At 39.8% G+C, this 11,679-nt stretch overlaps 1 protein-coding gene across 3 annotated transcripts in view; it reads right to left on the bottom strand.

Annotated features, from left to right (window-relative positions):
* Positions 1–6,220: 6,220 nt before the first annotated feature.
* The window catches only part of GOSR1 (golgi SNAP receptor complex member 1), a 52,686-nt gene continuing 47,227 nt past the window's right edge, over positions 6,221–11,679 (bottom strand). For 2 of the 3 annotated variants that reach the window (XM_032428594.1, XM_032428595.1), the window contains exons 8-9: positions 9,519–9,601; positions 6,221–6,565 (exon numbers count right to left, since the gene is read on the bottom strand). In XM_032428594.1, coding sequence (XP_032284485.1) covers positions 6,441–6,565; positions 9,519–9,601 — 208 coding nt within the window. In that variant the 3' untranslated portion in view covers positions 6,221–6,440. Of the gene's footprint in view, positions 6,577–9,518; positions 9,602–11,679 lie in introns of all 3 variants that reach the window. The other variant, XM_032428597.1, reaches the window with a different exon arrangement.

The raw sequence follows: 11,679 nt of genomic DNA, 5'->3' as shown, positions 1-11,679 counted from the left end.
GCCTGCCCTTTGCAGCTGAGTGTCTTAACGAAAAGGTTTTTCCCCCTTGATGATCACAGTAATTAAAGCGGGCTAAAAATTGTCAACGGTAAGTTTGATCAGCAATTAATTTGCAGTTTAATAACAGGTGTGAGAAGGCCCCTTCTTCCCTCATTGGGATAGTCAGAAATCTTACACAGATTGTGCAAATAAAGCTCACGTGGTGTTCAAAAAAAAAGAGTACTCTGGTCTCTTGGGCTTGTCTCCTTATCTGTAAAAGACTACTACCTCATGAAGTGAACAGGATTTTGTGTGATGTATGAATGTAGCAAAGTGCTGGGTGTATATTCCGAGTGTTAACTCACTATAACACACTGGCAAACATAATAGGGAGCTGCCAGATATTCTTGAACAGAGCGATGAGAGGTTGGAAGTTGTTCAGGAAGATAAACCAGGCAGGTGTGTGCAGAGCACGTTGAAAGGTGGTACATGAGAGGTAGGACACCCAGCTCAGGACGGTCACATGCGGTTAGTAATGAACAATAGGGCCCTAGCTTGTGGGACATGCAATGGGGGACAGGACAGGACAAGGTGGGGACTGAGGACTTATTCCAGAGTGAAAAACACAATGCCATATTCTTAGCACATTATCCATGAGTGCACATACATCCAGGAGAATTATGAATTATGTGCCACACTCATAGAGATAACTAGTCACTTTGGGGGAAATGATTATGTTTAAACCATACTTTTTCAGCAGTGATTTAAAAGTAGTTACCAATCATATTTGCCTGCTCTCCCTCAAGCTGTAAGCAATTTCACCAGTAAAAGCATGAACTAATTGGATGCTTGAGACTATCTAGAAGAAATGCACTAATTAAGAGAAAGTGTCGGTTTCCTAAGAGCTTTGTATCCCAAAGAGGGAAACTGAATACCACAGATCAGGATAACAAATTAGATGATAATTTGACGAGGGCAGCAGAACATCGTCAAGTGATCTCTGGGATTCCTCTAAGCAGTTGCAGATTTTCAGCACCCAATCTTCTTAGCTTTTAAGTGTTTTCAGAGACTTAGTAATAAAGAGCTCTGCAAGCTGAGGAATCTTAGCTGGGCGGAGCGGAAGGCATCAGGCTAAAGTGCATTCTTCTTTGTTCCAATTCAGCCAGCAAATATATTCAGGATGACTATACTTTTCTCCTGGCTTTTGCTGTAGAGAAACAAGAGAAAATGTCCTGATAATATCTTCAGTGAGATTCTCCAGCCACCCCCCCACCTTTTTTAAAATTTAAATTCTAGGCATCTCTGCCATCAGACAAGGCATGTTGGGGCAGGGCTTCAGATCCTTTCCCAAGGAAAGGGCAGGTTCCATAGGAGTGGCAGCCCATCAAAGCCATTCCAACCAGAAAGGAAAATGGAGCATACCACGGCCAGTCGGCCATCTCTAGGAAGAACTGTGAGGTTCTACACTAGAAAGTAGGAAGAGCTGAACAGGAAGTTTGGTCCAATTAAAGCCACTAAAAACCATTTTTTTTTTTTAAACAACTTCAATGCATTACATTAGTTCTCGTAAAGGAAGTGATTTACAAACAAATCCTCTTTACTAAGCACTCAGCCACTAGTTAGTATTCCTTGAAAATAATCAAGCTGTAGGACTTTAAATGAGATTTTAATGTATCACTTTTAAAACCAGGCAAAATTGGTGGTTCTTTCCTATCTTCTCTCATAATCATGCAGTACAGATTAAATGGTATTTTGCGGAACTAGCACAGTATTTGGCATCAAAAAGCCCTCAAGATTCAAATCCTTGCTTTACTTACTGTTCACTCTGATTTTGAGCAAATCACTGAATCCTTCTGGGCTTGTCCCCTTATCTGTAAAAGGGAGGGCTAACCTCACTAAGAGTGGTGTTGGATTTTATGTAGGTCTACGTGGGGATGCACACATACAGGGCTGGGCAGAGGTTCATAGCCAAAACGTTAGGATCTCAAGAAAGAAGGGGGTACTCTGGATACCATGTGAATGGATGAGAGCGAAAAACTGGGGTGGCCAAAACAGTAAGAACAGTCTGGTTGGATAAAAAGGCCAGAGATGGGGGTGGGGAGTCACTGCTAATGGGGACAGTGCTGCTTTTTGGGATGATGAAATGTTTTGAAGTTAGTGGTGCTGGTTGCACAACTAATAGTAACTAAAACCCTTCAGTACACTTTAAAAGGGCGGATTTTATAGTACATGCATTTTATTTCAATTATACTGTTATTTTAAAAAAGGATGCAGAAAACATGAATAAGGACATTTTGGAGAGGTAATGGAACATGAGGGATTTTCAAATTCTCTGGTGGGGTAGAGAATCAAGTTCTGGTCTGTAGTATAAAAAGTCATTATTTAGGGAGGGTAAAAACCCATTTCTCTGGCTAAATTCTACAATTTTACATTCCACCATACCTTCTGAAGTTTCATTTTGAGAAGAGATTCTCCTTCATTTCTTGGGTTATCAGTGGAATATTCCTATGATGTTTTCGAACAATAGGTGATGGGCAGCTTTTCAGTACCTGTGGTGTTTCACCCTGGGTTTTAGGACATCTTAAGAAATACTTACAGATACCAAAGATTTCATAATTACTACTGCACACTGCCTCGATGGTACCGTTTCAATATAAACAACCACAGGCACAACCATTTAGATTTCTAATTTATTATTAAATTACATAACAAAGCTTCTCCTATACAGTCAGAAAATGCACATTTAGATGAGAACAAAAATTAAGTACAAATACAATAAATCTGGTTCCAAGAAGCTATTTTAAAAGCAAAAACATAAGAAAGTGCATTTGGAATAGATTTTTAAAAATCTGTATTGGCATTTTTCATGAGGAAACATCTTTCATCATGGTAAAGTGTGACTGGAATTGATTAAGATCCCTCAAGACATGGCTCAGCTTTGTCTCAGCTTTTTATCCAATAAACATCCTTCAGAGTCACTTAGTCCTTCCTTATTTTCTTTTCCCAGAGAAGCTTAAGGATATGCAGGTTTATAAAAGAACGACAAGCTTGGTTTATAAAGACCATGATGAAAAGCCCTGCATCTGAGTAGAGACCAGGCTAAACAACCTCTGACCCAAAAGGAGAATGGAGCGCAATCATTTTACTTTTCTGAGTGGAATCCATTTGTGCGTTAGTTACATTTGCCACAGACTTTGGTGTCATCCTAGACATGGCCATTTATCCTCCACGGCAAGTTAGAGAACTGGGTCAATTTCTAAGAAATCATATCTGGCTAATGATCAAACATGAGGTATTAGAAAACCAGAAAGGTTAGTCCAGTTCTTTAAAGTCCTTTTCATCAGGTTGAGATCATTAACAGTGAAATAGGAAATCAATGGTGGGAATGCAAGTCCAAGGTGCCTCAGTTCCATAGAGGCCAAATGTCATGACATCAAAAGGCTCAGTAAGTACATTTTCCTAGTCAGATGTATTCAGCATCCAGTAGGAAAGAATTAAAGTAAATATTATTTGGTTTCAGGTATAAAAAGTGCCCGCGTGATGTCTCCTCTCTTCACTTGTCTCAATTCTTAGCATTTTACTTCCATGCCTGATCTGCAGTAGGGAAAAAGGCATTCTCTATACAAGTGAATTTTGGTACAAAGGAGAGAGGAATAGTGAAGAAGGAAAGCCCTTTTCTAACACTAGAAAAATAAAGCGTGAGCAATGCAGGTTACAGGAAATCCTTCAGCATCCTTAAAAACACTAAGAAGAACATAGAGAGAGCCAGGACAGATCAACTGAAGAACTTGGGAGATCTGGGTTTGAACTTAGTCAATTAAATATTTTTAACTAAAGTTATCAGCACACATTAAAACAAAATCTCAGAAGTATATTTTTGGGAATTTTGTCCTTTGTGTTGCCACGGTTTTTCATACTTCTTAGTGAAAAAGATAGTTCTGAATAGTTACTAAAATGATCCCAAAGGAAAGATCCATTATTATATAAGAAAATGGCTGAGGGAGAATAATTTCCCCTAAGAGGCAACTTCCTTCTGACCTCCCAGCTTTAACAAGCAACTTACAGTTGGCTCCTGAGCCTAGCAGCAGGTCTGTAAGGGCAGAAGGAAAGGGGAGGAAACCAGGATGGTTTAAAAAAAAAAAAAACAAATTGAATGGCATGAAACTGAAAGAGTTCAAATCAGCTATCATGGGATTCAAATCCTCTTCTTGTAAATGGCATACTTCTATTTCCTTATTCCAGGGCTTGTTTCTGCGAATGCAGGAACTGTAAGAGGAGAGGATGAGCCCTGTCCTAGCTATCTACATTTGCCCTGGGTCACCTCACTATGGGCTGCAGCCCTGGGCGGTTAGTCAGACAGACCTACCTGACACCAACATCTACACCAAGCTTTTTCAACTTCCTTGGAAGAACTAGTTTCTTTTCATAAAGAAAATAACCAACATAATTCTATTACTTCATTTAAGCATAACCCTAACTGAAAGGCTCATCACCCATCAAAAGTATGTGTTTGCTTAGTGCAGCAAGCTAAATTAGCTCAGGTCCTCGGTTTACTCTCACACAATCAGCTTTAATGAATGTACCAAATAATCAGACCAGTAAAAAACACTGGTAGTATAATTAAATAAATAACTTTATTTATGATACTTCAGATTTTATAAATGCCAACCATATAGCAACGAAAGTCCCATAAATTCTAGCTGAGGCACAACCACCAATCAAGGCCCTTTGAAAAATCAAAGATAATAATAAAGTGTCAGGGGAGAGAAGTTTTGTTCTCCCAACAGAGAATTTAATAAATGAACTTCTCTAATCCTTTAAGGGTCACGTTGGGAAAACTTACTTTCTTTTAAGGGCATCCCCAATCAAGTAACTGATCGATCAACCCATATTTAGAAAAATAAACCCCATAGTTTAAAAAAAAAAATGTATCAAATGCCTTTCATACCCAGGACATAATAAAACTTAGACACCAGAAGGAAAAACCTCTCAGTTTCTGTACCAGACCAGCGGTCAGCACAGCCATCAGCCTGTGTATTAAGCTCATCTGAATGTCATCACCTACGCACTGTAATGCAGGTAAGAACGACATGCTAATACCCTTTTATTCCCTGTGGCACAGTCTGAAGCCAATACTGTAAGTACCAGAGTCAATTCCAATGGTGAAGAGCAACCTTCTTTCTTGGTGAGGAGTGCAGATGTTGAAGTCTTCAAGCTATTTGTGGTAGTTCAGTTAGACAAGTCATACATTTACAGAAACGGAGAAATGGTTAAACCTGAAAAGAATTCTGGTGGGTGGTTTAAAATTTTGTCACTGTCCAGATGATAGAAGACAGGTGCAGAGAGAGATTCTGTCACATGGACCTTCAACAGTAAAACCATTCTCTGGATGTTTGGAAAAAACAGATTTGGAGTAAATAGGTCTTCGTAAAACTCAGAATTCCTAATACATCAGGCAGTAGTTCTCAAACTTTTGCTCCTAGATCATGGAGCATTTATAAATGGAATTATCTGGATGGTGACCCCGCAAATCAATGTCTTTTTACATGTGGCTTGTTGAATAGATCTCACTGAAAACTGAGCAGTCCCCTCATTCAGGGTTAATCCTGACATAATGAGGAATTGGTGGGGGCAATGACAGACACTGGCTATTAGTTACTTTTATCATGGTAGAACCGAAATTTCATTTACTTGTAGTAGGAAATATTAATCCAATGGAAGAAATAAACAAAAAATCAAAACAATGACTGACAAAAAAAGCCTGTTATTCTTGATGCTTTTCCAGTAATACAGTCAACCCTAGTGTGCATACAATTTACAAAAAGAAGAAGGAAAAAAAAGCTTTTTTGCAGTGTTTGTCTTCTGTTTCAGACAACCTCAACTGTGTTGAAGTTCACCTGTTGGCATCTCAAAGAATCTGTGAAAAATGTAATTTTCCTTGAATACCAAAACAGGGACGCAGAGTAGAAATTTATAGCACAGCTTATCAAGAAATGACTTGTGATTTCTCATCATGAGTGTAAAATAAAAGGACAAGAACTATTTTTATTCACAACCCAATCTGGGGGCTAAAAGGAAAGCAGTCTTTGGATACAGAGAAAGCTGGTCTTCTGAGGAGTCCAGCTCTAAGACCTGGCTTGTCATCAGCCTTCAACACAATTACTGAAGCACAGAAACTCTGTTTCTGATTGGTTTACTTACCTCCTGGGAGGACAAAAGCAACTGAAAACTTTTTTTTTTAAAACTAAAAACAGAAGGAAATGTGTGTTAGAAAAGAGAGCACAGAAAAACTGTGGCTTCAGCTCAACCTGACCACGTGACAGAGTCCAGAGCTATCAGTCGTGAATTAATCCTGCTGGTCAGGCTAATCATCAGGACAATCAACTTCTCCTTCCTACTTTTCCTTATTCCAGATCAGGGTGTGAAAGTGGTGGCTGTCCAGAGTCCCCGGAGATGTTCCATCAATGGAAAGCATACAGCAGCAACAGGATGGTACAGACACCAATGACACTGCCCAGGATGAGGGAGTCTCGCCGCTTCCTAAGATTGATCCGCTGGATCAGGCTGTTCACAGCAGGAAAATGATCTTTGGGAAATCTTTATTAAGGTCATATTTAAAGAAGCCTCTTTAGTGAAAAGTCACAGGAGTCACAAAAATAGAGATCAGTGTAGTCCAGAAACAATAAATAATAAGAAGAAATACAAGGGAAGAAAATTACACTGAGGGAGTCTTTAAAAAACATATGCCCCAGCTGGGGGTGTCCTACTAAACAAGGACCCAAACAAATCGAGGAATTACTACCAAGCTTCAGGTCAGGTTGGGAGCCACTGTGTGAACGGAGGAACAATGCAGGGCAGGGAGGCATAGGTAACAGCCACCTACCACTGCCACCGCCACCCTGTTCCGCCCCCCTACTCCCTCCTTCCCGCTCCCTCCCCCTTCCCCACCTCTCCATCTCTCTTTAAACCCCCTTCTCTCAGGAGAGTAGGAAGTTTTGCCAGAAGAGTTTTGAAGAAGTAACTGATCTTCTCTTTACAGGGTGATAACCCCCTTAGAATTGGACAGTTGGTGGGAACCAACTCTAGGGTCTGAATAAATCAGTTGCTGGTGAATTATTTAAATTTTTTAATTTACTTTGCAGCAGTAGGTAGGATATGGTAGGAAAGTGGGTTACATTGTTCTAGCTGTCCTACTTGGGAAACATAAAAAAAGGAAATTTCCAATTTTAGAGGTTTAGAAACAGTCACAACTATATTTTACTTAGTATTTCAAAGTATCTTCATACTCTAGTTTGTATGTTGTAGACCAAAGCAAATGCCTGCGCATCCTGTATTGTTTTGCATGTCCAACAATATACCTGCAGTGCATCCTCTTTAACAGAGAGATATCCTATCAAAGTCAAAAAACCACCAACAAAAACCATCTACAATACTGGACAGCTGGAATAATACCTCCACCCTGTGAATCCTGATTGCATTTTCCTGTAACTAAACTACTCAGCAGGGACTATATTCGTGCACTTATATATTCTACATATTATATGATTAGGACCATGTCTTCTACTAATCTTGAATTTCCCTGTCTACCCAGAATAGAGCTTCACATACTGTAAGCATTAATGTGCTTTTTGAAATAACGAAAAAAAAATTTGCAGAAATAATTTTTAAAATATACAAGAACAGGAAGCATGAAATAATAGGCAAAAACTTTTACAAGGTATGGGGAGCCTGGGTGGCTCAGTCGTTAAGCGTCTGCCTTCGGCTCAGGTCAGGATCCCAGGGTCCTGGGATTGAGCCCTGCATCAGGCTCCCTGCTCAGCGTGAAGCCTGCTTCTCCCTCTCCCACTCCCCCTGCTTGTGTTCCCTCTCTCTCTGTGTCTCTCTCTGTCAAATAAATAAAATCTTAAAAAAAAAAAAAAACTTTTACAAGGTACGAATCTCAAATAGAGCAAATGCTTAATCTTTTTTTGCTTAGTAAAAGGATCAACAATCCCCTTATAAGGAGTACGCAAAACTTCTGGCATTAGGAAACCCTGTCTCTAATGGGCACCTTTCTGTCCAGTTTACCTTTAGGGAGCCCCCTCCTTCTCCTACATAGTAATTTAGTTCAGTCCATGTAATAGTGTGGGCTGACCTTGTCCTCTGCCATCAGGTATATGTACAAACTCAGGATTGGCTAGGAAGAATATTATTAGTGACTCTAGCTGGGGAAACTACAGTCCTCTTGAGACTTTTATCACAGCTATTAGAAAAGACCCCCCTTTCCATGGGGATTTCTGAACTAATAGAAGGCGACTCGTATAGCTATCTCTGTCACCATGAGGAGAAAATCTGAGAATGAGGCCAACCATAGGAAAGAAGAGATGGAGTAGGTAGGGGGAAAAGAGAGAGGAAAGGCAGATTAATAATAAAATCTGACAATAAAATCTGAGCTCTTGAATCGATCCATGCCTTAGGCCAAATTTTACCCGAGAATTTTAGATAAATATAAACAAATTAATTCCCTCCTTTCCCTCCTTCAGTCAGTCTGAATTGGGTTTCTGTTACTACCTCTCTATGGAGTCCTGACTAATACCCATTTTACTTGATTTTTTTGAACACACATTGTTCTGGAAGTATTATAATTTGATGATACAATGTATATAGCAGTACTCTGTAAACTGTATAGCCCTATATAAAATACAAATGATTGTGGATGTGTGGTTTCATACTTAGGGTAATGAAACAGGAACAAAATTCACAAAAAACTGGAAAATACCAATACACTTCAGGATACTCCTTAGGCAAGTAAGTATCAAACTAAAAGTGACCTTAAATTATCTTGGACCAGAAGGTACTCAACTTTTGAAAATTATAGATCCTTCCTCCCTTAGTAATTGGGAAAGAAAGCTTTTTTTCTCCAAAAGGCTTGACTTTTCAGAGAGTAAACAAAATGTTTCAGAGTAGCAGGCTTACCAGTTTCTCCACTGGGTTTCATGGAAATATTAGTAATCCTAATTCAAATCAGGAAACTCAAGAATTAAAAAGGTAGAGGTCACAATAAACTATCCTAGCATTCAGCTTGTGCATGAAGAGTCACATGAAAATACTCTACTGGCAGTTACAACTCATCTACATGTATGGCTGTCTGTCTCCTTCCTTCTTCTAAGCATCTGCCACTGACTTAATTCTCCAAACTGGAAAAAGAAGAAAAAGCACGTCATTTACAATGTTGAGGTAAGAATAATATATACTGTAGTGTTCTAACATGGATTCAAGAGCTTTTAAAATGTAAAATAATTTTATGAGTAATTTGAAAATTCACATTTATAATTTTTTTCTAAATCTACTAATATCAGACTTCTGGTGTACAAGCTTTTACAAATGGCACTAAACAGTATCAACTTTTATAAAGTAGGAATTCAAGGCATATTCATATTATGTAATTACTAATGGCCTCAACTGATGATGGCAACCTGACCAAAAAAAAAAAAAAAAAAGCAAGCATAGACACCTCCCCCTTGCGAAAAACTAGAGACTTCAAACTTTCAAAAGGATACTGGCCAAAGTATTCATTTTGCTCTGAATTGACTTCAACATTCCTCTCTGGGAAGTCATATTTTCTTTTGTTGCCATAGCAATGCTGAAGGGGTAAGAGAGAAGATAATTAATTACATTGGCATTTAAAATTACCCTGCATGGATCCACCATACTCTTAAAAAGTGAACAGAAAACTAAGATAAGCAACATCATCTTGAAAAGCACAGGCAAAAAATAAAAATCATTTCCCAAGTCACCTTCACACTGTCCTTTTCCCAAATGACCACTCCAGCCCCGCTGCTATCCTCTGATGTCTTTTTGGACAAGGCAGTAGGCCATTTCCTGTGATTTTTCCCAGTCAGTTAAGCATCTGCCTTCAGCTCAGGTCATGACCCCAGGGTCCTGGGATTGAGTCCTGCTTCTCCCTCTCCCTCTGTACTCTCTCTGAAATAAATAAAATCTTTAAAAAAAAAATGGTTTTCAAAGGGGCCAGCTACTAAAATATCCTTAATCAGGAACTGTTGAGAGGAAAGTAGGAAATTATGATCATAAAAATAGAACCAAAAGTGTAACACATCACAAAATATTCATATATAACCAGTCCTTAATTTATGAAAAGATTATGTTCCAGAATTCTACTTGGGAACCACCTAGGCAGATTTTATTTTTTTATTTATTTGTTTATTTGACAGAGAGAGAGACAGTGAGAGAGGGAATATAAGCAGGGGGAGTGGGAGAGGGAGAAGCAGGCTTCTCGCAGGGATCCCAACATGGGGCTCAATACAGGACCCTGGGGTCATGACCTGAGCCAAAGGCACCAGCGAGAGCACAAGCAGGGGGAGCGGGAGGCAGACAGAGAGGCAGAGGGAGAAGCAGGTTCCCAGTGGGGCAGGGAGCCTGATGAGGGGCTGGATCCCAGGACCCCGGGATCATGACCTGAGCTGAAGGCAGACGCTTAACCAACCTGAGCCACCCAGGCGCCCCAACTAGGCAGATTTTAGGAGACACATTCAACATTTTGCTGGGTTTCCAAGCCAGTTGACAAAGGTTACACATTCACTAAATGACTGAGAGAGATGGGGTAAAGTCCCTTCTCTTACAAAGAGAACAGTCTCTTCCACGTGACTACTCTGATGTACTGTTTAAAAGAATCTGTTAATATTTTTTGCTATCACTGCCAGGATTAACTTTCAACAGCCTTATCTCCCTGGACATTAGAAACCTAGAGGGCAGGGTCAGTATCCATTTTGATATGTAACACACAGGGGAGTGCTATAGATACTGATGTTATAAAAACAGCAGGAAACAGAATGTTCTTGAATAATTCTGAAAATATATGAAACATTAAAAAAAAAATAGCAACAGAGATGAAGAGATTCTGGGAAGATGATGATCAGAGCACATATTCCTGACCTCATCTCTGGTCTAATTTCCTCCATGGAGGAACACAAGAACAAGGCAGATATGAAGGGGAGGGGTCCACCTGAGATCCCAAGTTCTTTTGAAATCTCCAGGGAAGAAAGCCAGGTAGGCTATACTCTCTCAAGCAAGGGAAGAACCAAGGAACTGATGGCGGGGAAGACTAGATTTTCCTTCAAGCCTGGGGCAAAGACCTAGGTTTCACTGCATAGTGAGGAGCCCAGAGAGTGGAAGAGATGGACCTGCATGCATGGGAGCTGCAGTGATGGACGGAGCTGCTCCCAGTACCTGCAGCTGATAAAGGGCCGCTACGCACAACCAGAGGAACCTATAAGCTGAGAGCTGACAGTCCACCAGCTGGTGTGATGCCAAGCCCTGAAGAAGAAAAAAACTGCTGGGCCATCCACTACCACCTGATATGCCTCTGCTTAGGGGTCTCTAATAGCCTGACCTATCTGGGAGCTGACTGAAAGTACTTTTGAACAGGCAACACCAGGTATCCTATTGGAGGAAAATACTAGAGGGAGTACTCTAAGCAAATGGCAAATCAAAACTGAAATTTCAAGATTTGAGAAGGAGGCGAAGAAGAAACAAAAATGTATGAGGAGATAGATAAAAGGATATATATTAGAACATTGTTTGATATAGTAAAAGACAAACACACAAAAACACCCCCCCTCCCATGGAAACAACTTTGGAATGGTTTAACAGATTATGATATAACCATACTATGAAATAATATTTGGTTATTAAAAAGAATAA

The sequence above is a fragment of the Phoca vitulina genome, unplaced genomic scaffold (genome assembly GCF_004348235.1).
Source record: "Phoca vitulina isolate PV1807 unplaced genomic scaffold, GSC_HSeal_1.0 scaffold40, whole genome shotgun sequence".
Lineage (NCBI taxonomy): Eukaryota > Metazoa > Chordata > Mammalia > Carnivora > Phocidae > Phoca > Phoca vitulina.
Note: the sequence above shows the minus strand (reverse complement) of the source record. Positions and strands in the feature narration are given on the sequence as shown.